At 35.0% G+C, this 16,352-nt stretch overlaps 1 protein-coding gene across 8 annotated transcripts; it reads right to left on the reverse strand.

Annotated features, from left to right (window-relative positions):
* Window positions 1-2,277: 2,277 nt before the first annotated feature.
* Window positions 2,278-15,938, reverse strand: LOC114384964 (ubinuclein-1-like). 8 transcript variants are annotated; one of them, XM_028344829.1, is made up of 14 exons: window positions 15,389-15,938; window positions 14,413-14,682; window positions 13,463-13,549; window positions 13,237-13,326; window positions 12,862-12,938; window positions 11,469-12,066; window positions 9,727-9,835; window positions 9,529-9,638; window positions 9,257-9,343; window positions 6,981-7,106; window positions 6,433-6,564; window positions 6,295-6,342; window positions 5,064-5,165; window positions 2,278-3,052 (listed from the first exon to the last, which is right to left on the reverse strand). In XM_028344829.1, the coding sequence occupies exons 2-14, from the start codon at window positions 14,440-14,442 to the stop codon at window positions 2,594-2,596; spliced, it is 2,055 nt and encodes a 684-aa protein (XP_028200630.1). In that variant the 5' UTR covers window positions 14,443-14,682; window positions 15,389-15,938; the 3' UTR covers window positions 2,278-2,593. The 8 variants fall into 8 exon arrangements, with proteins under 8 accessions (XP_028200630.1, XP_028200626.1, XP_028200629.1 ...); XM_028344825.1 differs by lacking the exon at window positions 14,413-14,682 and having other exon boundaries at window positions 9,727-9,826; XM_028344828.1 differs by lacking the exon at window positions 14,413-14,682 and having other exon boundaries at window positions 6,981-7,061; window positions 9,257-9,340.
* Window positions 15,939-16,352: the final 414 nt, after the last annotated feature.

Below are 16,352 nucleotides of genomic sequence, written 5' to 3' on the forward strand. Positions count from 1 at the left end.
ATAAAATATTGTAAGTTTAAGTTGCTAATGTAGGAGTGAGAATGTTCAGCAAGTGAAACTAAGACAACTATAAGATAATAATAAAATAAAATAAAGCATTCAACTCCTTTGAACTTTACTCATTTTACAAATTGACACTCTAAACTTTAATTTTGTTTCAATTAATTTTTAAACTTTATCTTCTTCTTTTTTTCAAATATGCACCATGAACTTTAATTTCGTTTCAATCCATCCTTAAACTTTATATCTTTTTCTTTTCATATACACACCTAAATTTCAATTTCATTTCAATTGTTTTTGGACAAAATTTCATCACAATTAATTTTTAAAATTTACCCGTTCATAAATAATTTCTTATATTAAATTGGGTCAAATTATTAACAAAATAGTTTTCATCTGTTTATTTATTTCATCTCAACTATTTATTAAATTTGTTTTTATAAATCTCTTTTTCAAATATTAAAACATAATAAAATTTAGAATTAAAAAATCAAATATTTTTTTGACAAAATTTATTATTTCCCCTTTTATATATATTTTAATGGTATGAAAATCTCCTAACTTGAAACTCACATAACAAAAGGTCAAATTGTAGCAGAAGTAGTAAGAGTAGAAAATACAACAATACTGAAATAATAGGAAGGAAAAAAGAAAACAATGGCTCAGAAGAAAATTGGAAGCAAGGGGAATTGAATGGTGATTTGCAGTTACCTTTATATAGAATGAGCAATTTTCTCCGTTTGAAGTGGGGGCAGTTACATTCCGTGAATGATAGTGTGGGTACGTAGAAGTGAGGGATAGGATTTCTATAAAAGTGGAGAAAAAATAGTGATAATTGTTAGATATGTATAATATTAATGGGTAAAGTTTTTAAAAAGTAAAAACCAAAAAAAGTCAACAAAATCAGTATCCCCTTTATATATATATATATATATATATATATATATATATATATAAACTCTTTTGGTGTTGGCTTGCGCTTGAGAGACGCTAATGGGAACTTCCTCAAAATCAAGACTACAATAGCAAATGACATACCCGTTCCAAAGGAAGCAGAGGTTTAGGCTCTTCATGAAACCATTATCTGGACTCAGCAACTCAGAATCCACATCATTTTCGAACTAGACTGAAAAAAGGTTGTTGATAATTTTGTTAGCGGCTCAAAAGGCTCTTCTGATTTCCATGTCATTTTAAATAGATGTTGAGCAACCTTTTCCAATTTCAGAAACTTTAGGGTAAATTTTGTAAAGAAACAAGTTAATCCAGTAGCTCTCAACTTAGCAAGAACTTCAAGATGCTATGTTAGCTCTCATATCTTTGATTATATCCTATCTTGTATTGCTTCTCTAATCATAAATGAAATAACATAACTTTTGTTTTATTCTCATAACAAAAGATTACATGTTAAAAATTATTAATCTTTCAAGAATCTTTTGTTTCAAAAAAACCTTTTTCAACCAATTTAGTTATCCAAAAATTATCACTAAATTAATCCTTAAATATTTAATTGGCCATTAAATTAGTCCCTTACAAATTATATTAAACTTAAATGTATTTTTGGTCCTCTTATTTTTTAAAATATGTAATTTTGATCCTTTTATTTTAAAATAAAATTTAAATTCTACAATTTTAGTCTCTCTATTTTAAAAGAGACATTTAGCTTTTCAATTTTGTAAAATCTACCATTTTGATTAGTCTATCAAATTCAAAAAAAATTATTGATAAGAAATTAACTTATTTAATCCAAATTTTATAATGGAACATGAAATAATTTATTTAATCTACGTTTGTTAACCTCTTAATAATCAACTAGTCAACTATTCCACATCAAGGGAAAGACCAAAATTATAAATTTTAGAAAAATAGGAGATTAAATTCCTCTATTTTAAAATAGAAAACTAAAATTAAAAATTTTAAAAAATAAAGAGACTAAATGCCTCCCATTTAGAATAGGAAATCAAAATTACAAATTTTGAAAAATAGAGAAATCAAAATTAAATTAAAACCGTTATATTATCACCACTCCACTCATCCATAAAGACAAATATGTTAATATTTTAAAATTTTCTTTTAAAGATTTAATCTGTTTCTAAATCAAACTGTTTAGATTTATTTGAATACAATAACAAAAACTTCTAGGTTTCTTTTTTCATCACTTTAATCCTCTGTAAGGACCATGGTGACATTTTAGATATATGAACCACTAATTTGATGACAATTTTATGAAGCAATGATAGTTTAATTCAGAAAAGATTTGTTTAAAGGACTACTAATGCATAGATGGGGGCAACTGCTACTCGTTTACTCAACCCCTATTCATGATTATTTGTTTCTTTGATCAAAATTGCGATCTCGCTGCAGAAGCACCACTAACTGCGAGAAGCACGGTGAGGCCAGACTCGAGTTGCCAATATGACTTAACAACCAACAAATCTACCTATATTTCATGGAACCTTGCAAGGACGCTAATTACAAAAATGGTAACAGTAAGTAGAATATTAATTGATTTTGGGAGAATTGAGCCAAAAAAAAAATTAGGGGGGAAAAACTGTAAAATACTTTCTGTCGAGTAAACATCCTAGTTGATATCATGTTAGCTTGACTGCTCAAGCCCAGGTAGAGAAGTTGGCTGAAGGTTTGATTTGGGGGGAACACCTGCAGACTGCTTTAGGGATCTTGGTTTTTCTTCTCCTTGCAGAGAAGCTGCTGACTTCTCGGGGCGAAAATGAGTTCCTTCCAAACCCTGATCTGGCTTTCTCTTTACCTTTTTCTTTATTAAAACACCGTCTGCACCCTTGACATCATCCAGAGAACCACTTGAACTTCCCTTTGCTCTTTCTTGTTTTGGACCATTCTCAGAAGGATTGTGAACCCGTGCAGCGGTGATTGTATTAGAAACTGTCTTGTTTACTGAAGTATGAGTATGACTGCTAGAGTCTGTAGCTAACCTTTCTCGCATGGGCTGTTGCGAAGTAATTGGACTAGGATCAAATTGAACATCCTCCTCTTGTCGAGGTGCCAATAACTTTTTCCTCTTAATTTTCTCCTGATCCTAACAATAAGTAATCAGTGAGATAGAAAACTAAACATCATTCTCAAAAATATCAAATCCTGATTGTCATCTGTACATACAAAAAACAGAAAGCAAGTTCTCCAATTCTTCTGACATCAATGGCCAAAATGTATTCGTAGCATTTAAAATCATGAAAAATTAAATGCCACATGTAAATAAATTCCTACCCCACCTCCCCAATTTTATGGCCATACAGAAATGGTCTATTAATAAATAAATGTCTAGTAAAAATACCAAGATAAACCTTAGACAAGCTACATTGCTTTAAGAGTTTGAACAGAGAAGAAACAAATAAAGTAAAGCTCCTATATAAAAGCCTTGATGGCAACAGGAAAAAACATGATTATTGGAGCATCCTCATTTTGGAAGGCCAAAGACTAAGACGGCATCAGTTATCAATTAATTTTAGAATTCATGCATGCAAGAGAATTAGTCCCTCTAATAGACTAAGGCTCGGTTTGGATAAACTTTTCCATAAACACTTATAGGAGAAGAAAATAAGGTAAAATGAACTGAGCTTCTTCCATGAGCTAAAATCAACTAATGCATTTAACTTTTATGGAAGCTCTTTTCATTTAACTTCTCCAAAAGCTAAAACACATAAGTTGATTTTAGTTTATGAAGAAACTAAATGCATTTTACCTTCTTATTTTCTTCAATAAGTAATTATGGAGAAGTTTATCCAAACAAAACCTTAACTATACTAACAGATTCAACACCATACTATGATAAGGCCCAAAGAGTGGTTAGGTAGAACAGTAAAATGGTTAGGTGGTTAAAATTTTTATTAAGGAATTTAGCTTAAATAGTAGGACAGGGAATAGAAGAGGAGCATTCAGATTTTTTATAGTTTTGGAAGCAGCACATTGACTCAGTTGTAAAAGGGGAAACCCCTGGAAGGGAAAATCCTTTTTCTGTTGTGATTCTACAAAATTGTGTATTTGCTCTCTTCGTTCTCTAGATTTCTCAGTTCTTTTTGTTCAGTTTGTAACAATTTGGTTTGAGTTGCCAGATCTTGTTTTTCCATGGACAACATGGAATTTGATAATAGAAGCTCTGGAAAATACGATGCAGTTCTTGAAGATGATCAATAACCATGGGGTATGGGGTGCAATTATGTTCTCTAATTCTCTGGATGCTCATGTGGCACAGATAATTCTGAATCAATCTTTGATGAACCTTTGGCATGGACAAAAAAAGTTGAATTACCTAATTTTGATAGCAACAGCTAGAAGGGGTGGATGGCTTAGGTATCGTCTTCTTAAGGCACACCAGACAAAGCTGACTATATTGGTAGTACAACTTGTGTCTGTCAGCATGCATGGAGAAGCAGTGCATTGATTCCAACTTTTGAGGTAAAAGAAACAGGGCTTGGGCTTGGTCTAGGAAGGGTTGATGGCAGCGTCAATGCAAGGGTTAGGGATTGGTCTAGGAAGGGTTCCCCAAGTAGTAGTCAACTAAGGGGGTCAATGCAAGGGTTTGGGATGGGTCTAGGAAGGGTTCCCCAAGTAGTAGTCAACTAAGGGGGTCGAGAGAGGAGCAGAGCAGATTAGAGAAAATGCCAAAAGCCATTGAACAAAAAATATCAATCTCTCAGTCAGATTCTTCAGATTGCAAAACCATGTCTGACTAAGAATCCATATATTGCAAAATCTAAATTTCCATTTTTAGCCAAGGTGAATCAGATTTGACACATCCAGGAAATAATAGCTCAATAAGTTAACATTTTAACAATATTTTCAGTGATTCATAATTCATAGTTATCTATTTAAAGCCATAATTAAGGTAAGGATGAAGAGACAAATTAAAAGACTCCTGTTTGGTTTCCACATAGGTATTTGCATGCTAGACCACAAATTACGATCATGGAACTCCTCTTAAATTTTCAAAACAGAGAACATGTAAACTGTAAAGGCTTCTTTGTTTTAATAGAGATTTTAGAATATTACTACACCAAAGTTAAGTGCTATTATTTATTGCAAAGGCATACCTTATGTCTGTTGTACAGTGCTCTGCGCCTTTCTTTTGACCTGCAAATTGCACGCTTGATCCCATGGTTGTCCATGTAACCATTTGGCCATAATTCCGCAAGCTGAAGAGGACAATGCACTTGAAAGTGAGAAAAAATGTTTTAAAAAAGCAAACATATTAATTTAGACACCAGAACTGCAATGCATATGCAATACACACAAAAAGTAACACAAGCTTCTGAAATAAGAGAATCATTTATGAGGACTCAGAAGAAGGAAAACAATGGCAATCAAGAAAATTTACATGTGCGAAAATACAATTGAGAATTCTTTTCAATGTTTTCAACATAGTTATCAATCCTAGATACCAATGCTTAGCAGCCAAACCTCAAGTTATAGTGGGATAGTGAATAGCATGATTGCTATTTTAAAGATTATTATACAGATATATGATCCATCATTACTTACATAATTACATATGCTAAACAATACTTGTAATTAAAATTTCTTGGCCTATTCCACACTATCAATAAAAAAATCATAGGTCTTGAGAAAAACATACAATTAAATAAAAACAAAAATGAAGGAAGAAAAATATCTATTAAGTCAGAATAGAGATGAGAACAGAGATGGGTGTTGTAAAAATTTCCATACATGCGAGGCTCCGCAGGTTTGGTTGCACAGCAGAACAAAGATAAGAGAGAAAAGAAAGGGGTTATCAACCACAGAAAAGGAGAAGAGGAAACGTAGGAAAATTGAGGGTTAGGGTTATATACGTTTTCTGAAAATGGAGGGAATTCAATTTTACACTTAAAGAACCCTCAAAAATGCTTTTCACTTTAGAGGCAGAAAAGGATTTTCACTGGCTTCTCAGCAAAAGAGGCTACAGCAGCTGTGAAGCAAAAACACCCCACCTGCAATTGTCACATCTGAATGACATTCTGCTCTGCACCTCCGCAATTGCACCACGATGGTGCACTATTGATAACTATGGTATTGAAAAGAAGGGATAGAAGAGATTTTAAATAGTACCAATTTAGTCATTTTAACTTAAACTAGGAGATATGGTAAAGAAAGTAAACCAAATCAAACCCAGAGGAAGAAGGTACTGAAAGTCTGACATGTAAAAACAAATCAAGTTTATGATTCTCTGTAGCATAAATTCATCATTCAACTCCTGATAAACACTAGAAATACATTAACTCTCTGCTAGACATATATTGAGAGGAAGGCGTAGAAAATTTGAACCACCTCAGCATACAACTTTCTGATTTGCGGACCAGCATTTTCATCTAACCCCTGGAACAATTGCAAATAAGATTCATTAAGAACATACTTCAAACCACATAGGATCTACAAAATAAATACTTTAGGTTCAAACTTCTGTACATCAACAAAAAGGTCATAGAGATCACAAATCTTGTCTTCCAATGCAGTGTCCATACTAAAATTCCTTGTAGTTATTGGCTTCCCATCAGGACCTAATTCTTGCTCCCCAGATACTCCAGCTTGCTTCTGTAGCTGAAATGCAGGAAAACATGAAAAAGCATCCCGTATTAAATAACCAAAAACTTCATTAATCAATCAAAATTACAGTTATTTCCATTAAAATTGCAATCAAGATACAATGCAAATATCAGGAAATATATCAACAAAACTAGATCGAGTTTCATAATTACAACTAATGAAATCCCTTTCCAGGTAAAAATGATACATAAGTAAACATGCCAAAATAAGGATTTGCATATAAAACTCAAAATTGCATTGAATCGATATAAAGGAAGCATCCATAAAAAAGAGTGAAAATAAGTATACTATGAATTATAACTATAATAGGGGGAACCAAAAAGTAGCTACATGAACCAGCTAAAACAAGCAAGAGTACTGAATATTAGATTTTGATATGGAATGAAATAGCAAGTATAACTATAATAAACCTTGGATTCCATAGTCGGGGCCTGCATCTTAATCATCTCAATAACTTCGTTCTTTTTCTGTTGAAACCTAACATCTTTCTCCTGCTTCGCAGACAAACCCATACTGATCATAATTTTTAAGTTTCTCTGTCGCAGGAAGACATTGAATAAGAAGATAAGTTTCAATTCAAGCATAAATGGTAACTAAAATTACCTATCTAATGATGAATATAAATATAAATTATAAACAAAGAGAAGAATAGTAGCAAAATTTCATTGACAACATAAACAATAAATAATAGGTGGGAAATTATTTTTTTTTGGATTGGGTTGTAAAAGAATGGAATTCATGGTTGAGTTTGTTTGACTTTTATACTGAAGAATAACTTTTGAAATATAATTACAGGAAATCACTAGAAAATTAGAATCCACTTGCCACAAAATTAATTTTATAGTGATAGGAATAGAGATTCTTTTTTTAAAAAAAAATCACCAGCTTCTACTGTTAGTGTTAGAAAAAAAAAACATTTTATCATGTAAAGAGTATCCATTACCACAAATTAGGGATTAGATTGATTTTTCGTATCCATGATTGATTCATTCTACCCTAATCCGTAATTATAAATAAAGAGTGTGGGTATAGAACACATGCAAGTTCTACTCACCAAGGCAACAAAGTTTTACTTTACCTAAATCTGTTTCTATAGCATTAAAAATGGGAGCTTGAGAAACTTGATCAATTACGATTAGTGAGTGTTTGGTTCAATTTACTTAAAGGAATAATTACTTATTTTTGCCCGCTTCATGAGAGAGTTTAAGAAATAAGCTAGTATTTCTCCCAAAATAAGCTATACCAATCTTGACTTAGAATCAATTCAGGAAGGCCATATGTCACTGTGGAGTCACCAAAGTCTAAAGCAAACAGGTCCTTCATTCCTGAAGGAAAACCAGTTTTTATTAAAATGAAAGTTGGCAAACAATCAATTAGAAATAAGAATTTCATAGACTCAGGCATGGCTCAGGCTAGGGTGGGGAACCCTCATAGGTCCCCCACAATAGGAGATGATTTTTTCACTTTTAGATTTATTCTCTTTTAAATCAAAGGTCCCCATTTTCTTTTTTATAATAGATAATTATCTTTCCTGATTTTCCCTTGACACCCTCACCCCTTTCCACCACAAAACCTCCATTTGCAGTAGCCTCACTCTCCCCATCAGTTCCTCCTTCATCCAACCCAAGATCCCCCTGCCCTATTATCGCTCTCCTCTCAATGACCATCTCTCCCTAGGCTCCCAAGTCCCACCAGCAGCACGACACGAACCCTCCAATGCTGTTGCACTGCCCTTGTCTGGTTCCGCAATGACTGCCTCACTGCCACCACCGAGTCCTCTCCTTCCTCATCTACTTCAACTGCGCTAACTACGCCGAGTCTGCCTCCATCGCCGCTGCACCGCCCTGGTTGAGTCTGTCTCTGACCTGTGCCAGAGCCTCTAGGCACACAGCTTCAATCTGGTAGTGTGCATCAGAAAGCCTGAGTCAGTGCTGGTGAACTTGGCGAAGGCCATCGACACTGGTTTTCTTTTTTGTTTATGGTGGGTTGTGATTTGTTTGGGTTTTAGGTGATTGTTTCCGGTAGTGCTTTGTAATGGTAGTTTATGGTGGTTGTAGTAGAGGTTATGCTGTCCTAGGGTGGTTTATGCCTTTATGGTGGCTTGTGTCATTGCAGCAGCAGTGAGGCAACGACATGGAGTGAGAGAAGGGGGTGGGGACAGATTGGGAAAAAAGAAGCAAAAAAAGAAAAAAAAAATTGAATCCTTTATTTTAAAAGTAATAAATCTAATGGCGAAAAAATCATCTGCCGCCATAAGAGGATTGCCCACCCTAGCTTGAGCCCTTAGATATATGACATTCAAATCATAAAAAGGGAAAAGGAAAAAAAAAGGAATAGAAGAGAATCAATCTTTAAGAAGGTCTCAAAAGTAAGTCACTCAATCAAACCACAATGTGATTAGGTCACGAATGTATTCAAGCCTAAAGATGGCATTGTCAAATCATATCCTAATCACTAAACAAACTACAAATAGTGCAAAAGTTCATGATAGTGGACTGGACAGCAAGATAGGTGATTTGAGAGATGCAATAATTAGTTTCAATTTTCAAATTTTGTATAACTTTTGGGTTCAACAACAAAAAGGCAGCCTAGTGCTATAAAGCTCCACCTATGCACTGGAGGATTATAACCGGAAACTGAAATACATACTAAAGGATTATCTGTTATGTTTATCAAGCTCAAATACCTTTAGTGTTCTGAGCTGAATCAGATGTCCAAGAATACTCATAAGACGGTTAAGTAACTCCTTTGATACTTTCCCTTGGCTTGCCTGCTGCAACAGAAACATATAGTCAATATTACAATGATAAATATTCTATACTCTAACTACCAGATCCAGTGAAATCAAAATATTGTATACAATGTCCAAACTGAGAAGACTTGAGAAAAAAAATACAAAATTGTGCATATATCTAGAAGCCTTTAGCATAACAACAAGAAAACAAAATTTGGCAATACCGCTAATCTAGCAACTTTAGCAAGTTTCAGCTTTATTTCTCTAGGCAATCTCCGTTTGACACCCTGAGGTGTGGTATCAGGCTCCTGGTTTTCCATAGTTGGTGGCCTTGCTGTAATAATATTTAAAAGACTTTAGCATTAGCAACAAACTTCCCACATTGCCTATAATGTGAGCTTCAAAACATTTTCCAAACTTACATTCTGCAACTATCTTCTCCAACTCTCGAATAGCTTTCTCAAGTGTTGTAATTTTAGGCCTAGCAGTAGAACCATCTTTCTTGAGCACATTTTCAGATTTCTGCATAAGCTTCAAACAAGATTTTGATTAATACAGTATATGTTACACACATAACAGTTCACTTTCACAACTTTTGTCGTCAGAAGTCATTTAAATAAGAAAATGTCATCTCACCAAGTGCACCCTGCATGGATAGTATAGTTTGCCGAAATCTTAAAGAAAAATCAACCATGTATATCATTATCCCTTAAATAGAAATTATTTTGAATGAAAAAGGATGATCCACGACGGCCAAGGTAACAAGTCAACAGATTAAATTGAAGCAATAATGCTACACTGTTAAGATCAATCACAAGGTATAAGACTCTTTTCGAGTTGTCTTTTACATTTTTTTTTACCACAATACCCTTAATTACCTTACAATCACTTCGTACCCCATTGCCCAGAGGCTCTTCGCTATGCGAAGGTATGGGGGAGGGATATTGTACGCAACCTTACCCTTGCATATGCAAAGAGGCTGTTTCCGGATTCGAACCCATGACCAACAAATCACCAAGGCACAACTTTACCGCTGCACCAGGGCTCGCCCTCCCTTAATTACCTTACAATAAATGCTATAAATCAACAAGATAAATTCATTATTTCTCTTACAAGGATTGGAGCAGAAGACTAGGACACTTTAATTAATTAGGCAAAAAGTAATTAAGTGGAAAGAGAGATGATGAGTTAACATAATTTTAAGGGTAATTTTGAAAAAATAATACAAGTTGCTAATAAATTTAATGTTGCTAACCAAATTAACTAACTTTCTTTAACGATATGAATTAGTTAAAAGAATCTTATATTTAGGAACAGAGGTAGTAATATATAATATGGTATACATTATACATTTGTCTCTATTATATAATATATTATGCATTAACATTTTTCTATATTGCCTTGTGAGCAGGGTCATGGATTCAAATCTGGAAACAGCCTCTTTGCATACGCAAGAATAAGGTTGTGTATAATAATCCTCCCCCATACCTTCACATGGCAAGGAGCCTTCGAGTACTGGGGTATGTTGGTTTTTAGTTTTTATTATACAATAATTTATAGTATAATATATGATTAATTATAAAAATAAAAATAAAAGGCAAAAGACAACCTCCCCAATTGTATGACTGTCTGGGTTGGGGAGTAGCCCAATTTAGGGTGCAGATACAACACCCACTCCCACCCAAAAACTAAGTAAGAAACCTTGGGCTCTCCCACTACAATAGTTAGCTTTGGGGCATTGGGGCTGTAGAGCATGGTAAGCAAGATGATAAGATCCAATTGCAAGGAATGAGACTTCATTCCCATGTTGGAAGTATGGGATCCTGGTGTGGCATTTATAAGGCTTTCAGCTCTCTAACTACAACTGCTAGTTTTTGTAATATGATTCTCCCAAGGTTCTTATCACACACTTTTTCCTGGCATACAGCATGTCATGCTTCAATGTAATCTGTTAATCGCAATGAAAGTTGATCTACTAGAAGTGCTTATTTGGTGGGCAGTACCATGCTTCATATGATAACTATGGCTTAGAATGGAGAATCCCTTAATTTAAAGCTGAATAGCAAAAATGAATTGATATAAGTGCAGCAGCGAACCTATTAAATTATATTAATCATATAGGAAATAAAATAAAGACAACGGAAAAGCAGCTACATAAACTTACTGGTGCTTGTATAGCAGATTTTCCCACAGACAAGTTAAGATCTGGCAGTTCACGGATGCCATTTTTATCTTTTAACCGACCAGTCTTTTCTAAATTGTCAACACTACTTGAGGTTTTTCCAGAGTGGGATTTGGAATGTGCAGATGCACTTTTTTCATGGTACTTCTGATGAGAAGTATCAAGCAAGCCACTTGCATCTTTATATTTATCACTAGTGTTCTTAGATTGAAGTACTCTGGTCTTCTTTTTTTCAGCATCTTCTGCAGCAGCAGGAGCATCATCAGTTGATACTTTTGAACAAACAGGAGGATCCGACATTGGTCTAGTGTCCGTAGTTTTCCTTTTCGAACTAATTCCAGACACATCCAATTGATTCCGAAATTTCATGTCTTCATAATGTTCACCAGGTACGCCCAAATTATGGGAGGAACTAATTGTATTTTTCACAGGTAATGATGCAGTCTTTCCAGTAGCAGTCTTGCCCACTTTTACATGTTTATTTGATACATGACTATCAATATTTTCTCCAGGATTCTTCGGAATATCTTTTCGGCGCCTTTTCTTTGCTTGCTGGATAGGTAATACTGGAGGTTCATTTCTTGTAATATAGAAAGAAACAGAAAATCAATAAAATCAGGAATTTCGTGAAAAAATTATCTACTCCAAACTACAATTTAATAGATTCAAAATGTTGGCATAACATATGTAAACAAGTGTCACAGGAAAGAATATTCAACCATAAGCCAAGAAAAAATGTTATCAGGAACAGGAAGAAAGAACTCCACAACATCAGATACTAATAAAGGCATTAAGTTATAACTGATGAAAAGTTTAACTCAAACAAAGTGATAGGTTAGTTTAAAGTACATAAAAGTAAATCCATAGTATAGAACAATAGTGTAATAGGCCAACAATCAGCAATGAAACAAGACCAACATTTCAAGCATAAAATTAACAAGTTACAGGAACCCTAATATTAGTTGTTGTCACTACTCAAACTATGACTGTGAATATCATACATGATCTCATTTCGTGTTTATATAACAACACGAGCATATATATACCTCATGGTGGCAATATTATTCCATTGACTTTAGTATTATACCCATCAACTAAAAAAGAGGAAAGTGCAAAGGCTTCCAAAATTAAGTGGTTTACAAAGAAAAGAGATAGACATAAAGAGCATAACCCAATGCATGAGGCTCCCACCTAATGGGATTTGAGGAGGGAAGATGTACACAGACATGACCCCGCAAGTCAAGAGGCTATTTCTAGGATTCAAACTAGATATGTCCAAGCCACAAGGCAGCAGCCTTAGTTTTGCACCAAGGCTAGCCCTCGCAAAAAAAAGAAATTGACATACTCAGAAAATATTCAAGCAAATAACACTTACATGCGTTCCAATTTCCCCCTATTTACAAAGAATCCATCATGTTTGATTGCAGAATTATCAACCTCAAAATACTCATCCTGCAGAAAGAACAGTAGAACTACATAAAAAAAAATATGCAAGGTGAAATGGCAACAATATAGGACAATACAATTCCTGTCATCATCAATCAATCAAAGGTCAAATAGTCATAATGTCAAGAGCAAGGTTTTAAAAAACGGTCAACGACCATGATTTGGGCCGCAATATCAAGGTTTTTTAACTGTCCGAGATTTGCCACAATATCAACAAACGTGACGAAACCACGTGACCACGATCGATATTTAAAACCCTTGTCATGAGTCATGACAAATAAAAACAGTATAAAAAGATACCAACCAATTCAGCATCATCAATGAAAGAGTCTTCTGTATCATACTGATCATCAGGAACATCAAGTGCATCCTCCTCATCACTGCTGTCCTTACCCTAAAAATGATTCAGAGTCCCATTATTCCCAACATGGAAAATAACTCAAAAAATTTAATAAAATACTTATAGTAGAAACCAATTCATTTTTGTGCAGAGCATTAAGTAACAATCTCAGGAAGCAACACACCCATACCATGTAAAGGCGTTCAATCTTCTCTATTACAGCACTGAAACGGTTTGTCTGAGGTGCGCCCTCTTCTTCAATCTCCTTAGGTTGTCCCTAAAAGCAACAAGCATTATTAAAATAGTGAAACACAAAACCACATAGTCACAAACAATTTCAAAAGACAATATGCTAATTCCTGCTGGTATAGAAGTACCCAGATGACAAATAAGTCTACTGTGGCTTAAAACAAGATAGAGTCAATTTGAGGCTTGATTACCTTGACTCCATATAATTTCATGCTACAAATAAATAGATATATACTATTGTATAGTTTTGAATTATAAGAACAGAATTCAAAACAACAGCACTTGTCCTATTAAAATAAGTAGGTGCCAGATACTGGTGAACTGTACCCTATTTACTTTTTGATGTTTGCTAACTTATTTGTTTCCCAAATAATAAAAAAGCCTTATTCAGATCTATCTAATAATCTCAAAAGAAAATTCAGCTAATAAAAATATCTACATATTAGAATATGTATTGAAGGTAGAAGACAAAGGTATGGAACAACTAAAAAATATGCAAATAATACTTTATTGATTTTTATGCCAAATACAATGCCCTTTAACAAGGGTGAGCCTTGAATCAACGGTAATGTTGCTGCTGTGACGAGGAAGTCATGGGTTCACCTCTTGGGAAAAAGCCTCTCCACTTGGCGGGGGTAAGGCATGTCCTCATCAAAGGCTTTGTGCATCTACCCTCCCCAGACCCCAAGAGATGAGAACCTCGCACACTGGATCACCTTTTTATTAACTACCTTAAACTAATGAGAAAAATCTAAGGCTTAAGTTATGAAACTAGTTAGCATAACATTAACTCCAAATACACCTATATATCACTTTAAATAAAGGCAAATGACATGATGTTCCATCAGTTCACCAAATTTAAAAAAGGACCACACATTAATAGTGTGTTACTGTGTTTGGATTTGCATCGGGGATGCACATTTTCACGTCCAGTCAGCTAATCGACATAGAAGCAACATTTCCTTGCTTTAGCGTTGATGCAATTATACCATGCCAAAACCAGTGTAGTTAAATAGCAGCTAAGGCAGAATGGCGAGGTGGAATTTTTGCCAACCATCATAGGCAATTTGTGAAGAAAGGCCCGCAATGGCGGCGCCATAAGTTGCAATGGCATGTTTATGTGGTGGAATTTTGGCATTCCACCATTCGCCATGGATAACACTGGACAAAACACAAATACAAACAGACAGACATTAAGTCAATAGGCATAACGCATTCAACCTAATAAATATGAAGTCAAATACAACTACTTCCGCGAGCAAATCGACTTCGACACGACAAAACCCTTTTAAATAATTTTCCATAAGAGCAGTGCCACGCAGCACAAACCATTGACGAAAACCAACAAGAAACATCGTGGCATAACACGAATCCAAATTAAGTCAATGGGCATAAAGCATTCAACCTAATAAATTTCAAGTCAAATACAAGTACTTCCGCTAACAATTCGACTTTGCCATGACAAAACCCTTTCAAATAATTTCCTGTAAGATCAGCGCCGTACGGCACAAACCATTGCCGAAAACGACAAGAAACATCCTGGCACTTCCCAGATAACAACATGACAGGTCAATCATTAACAGTTTAGCAGAACGTAATCCTAAAAAATAGCACTATCCTAATTCCTAACTCTTATTTTAGTCCGGGAAAAAAAAAGCCACAGCTCAGTCAAGAACCACTCTTGCAAATTACAATTCAAAATATCATCCATACACCACAGTAACCCTCTCACAAATTGCAACCTACTCACCGAATCACAATGTACGTGAACAGAAATTTCAGAAACAAAAACACATAAACCTAAATGAAAATTTCAGAAACACATTATTACTCGAAACAACAATTCGGAACCTAAAAAGAGGCTCACCGGAGCGATTCTGGACTCGAGCGCAGGGTTCGCATTGGGAGCGCGGTGCTCCGGTGCGGAAGCAGATCCATTGTTGACCTTGTTGGCGTCCTTCATGAGCTTCTTCCACGACACTATGGTGGTCTCTCCCGGCCGGAGCTCCACCGTGAACATTTGCCGGTCGCCTTTCTTCACGAACGACGACTGAGCCCTCGCCGTCGCCGACGAGGAATCGCCGCCGCCAACGAGAGGAGCCATCTCCTCCGCCGCCATCGATTGGCGAGTTTATCGGGCGTCGGCGCGAGATTTCGGGGAGAAACTGTTAGGGCGCGAGAAACATGGCGGAAGATGAAACGTTAATAATAATAAGCCCTAGAAACTGAAAAGCGAACAGATAGAACGAGAAGAGGAAGAAGTGGAGAAGCGAATTGGGATTGCGCGGGATTCAAAATTGAGAGGAAGAAAAGAAAGATAAAAATAAAAGAAAATATTATGGAAAATTAAAAGAAAAAAAAAGGGGGATTGTGAAGGGGTTTAAAGTTTAACTGGACTCGGTCGTAAAATTTTTCCAGTCTTCTGTTTTCCGAGAATGGGAGGGAGGGAAAAGAGAATTGGGGCGGGTAAGGGTATTCTTTGGGCCGGACCCGGATCCTGTGTTCGATGAGATAGTTTTTTCTGGCTCTTGCTATTTACACCCGAAACGCCCTTTCTGCCCCATAATTACCCATTATATCCATTTTCACACACATTTTGCTTCCCAAGGTCTTTCCAAAATTACATATACCTATTCTAGAAATGTGTCTCTAGAGCTATGAATCATAGTTTCAGACATATACTTTCGGAATAAGTATATTTTTTAATAAAATATCACTTAACAATTAAGATGATTGACGAAAAATAAAAAAAATGATAAACGTTTATCTTATATTCATATTTGTTAGTATTATTTTCATTCTACCATTAGTGTTCATTAAATCCTATCTAA

This window comes from Glycine soja, chromosome 14, assembly GCF_004193775.1.
Source record: "Glycine soja cultivar W05 chromosome 14, ASM419377v2, whole genome shotgun sequence".
In the NCBI taxonomy this organism is placed as follows: Eukaryota; Viridiplantae; Streptophyta; class Magnoliopsida; order Fabales; family Fabaceae; genus Glycine; species Glycine soja.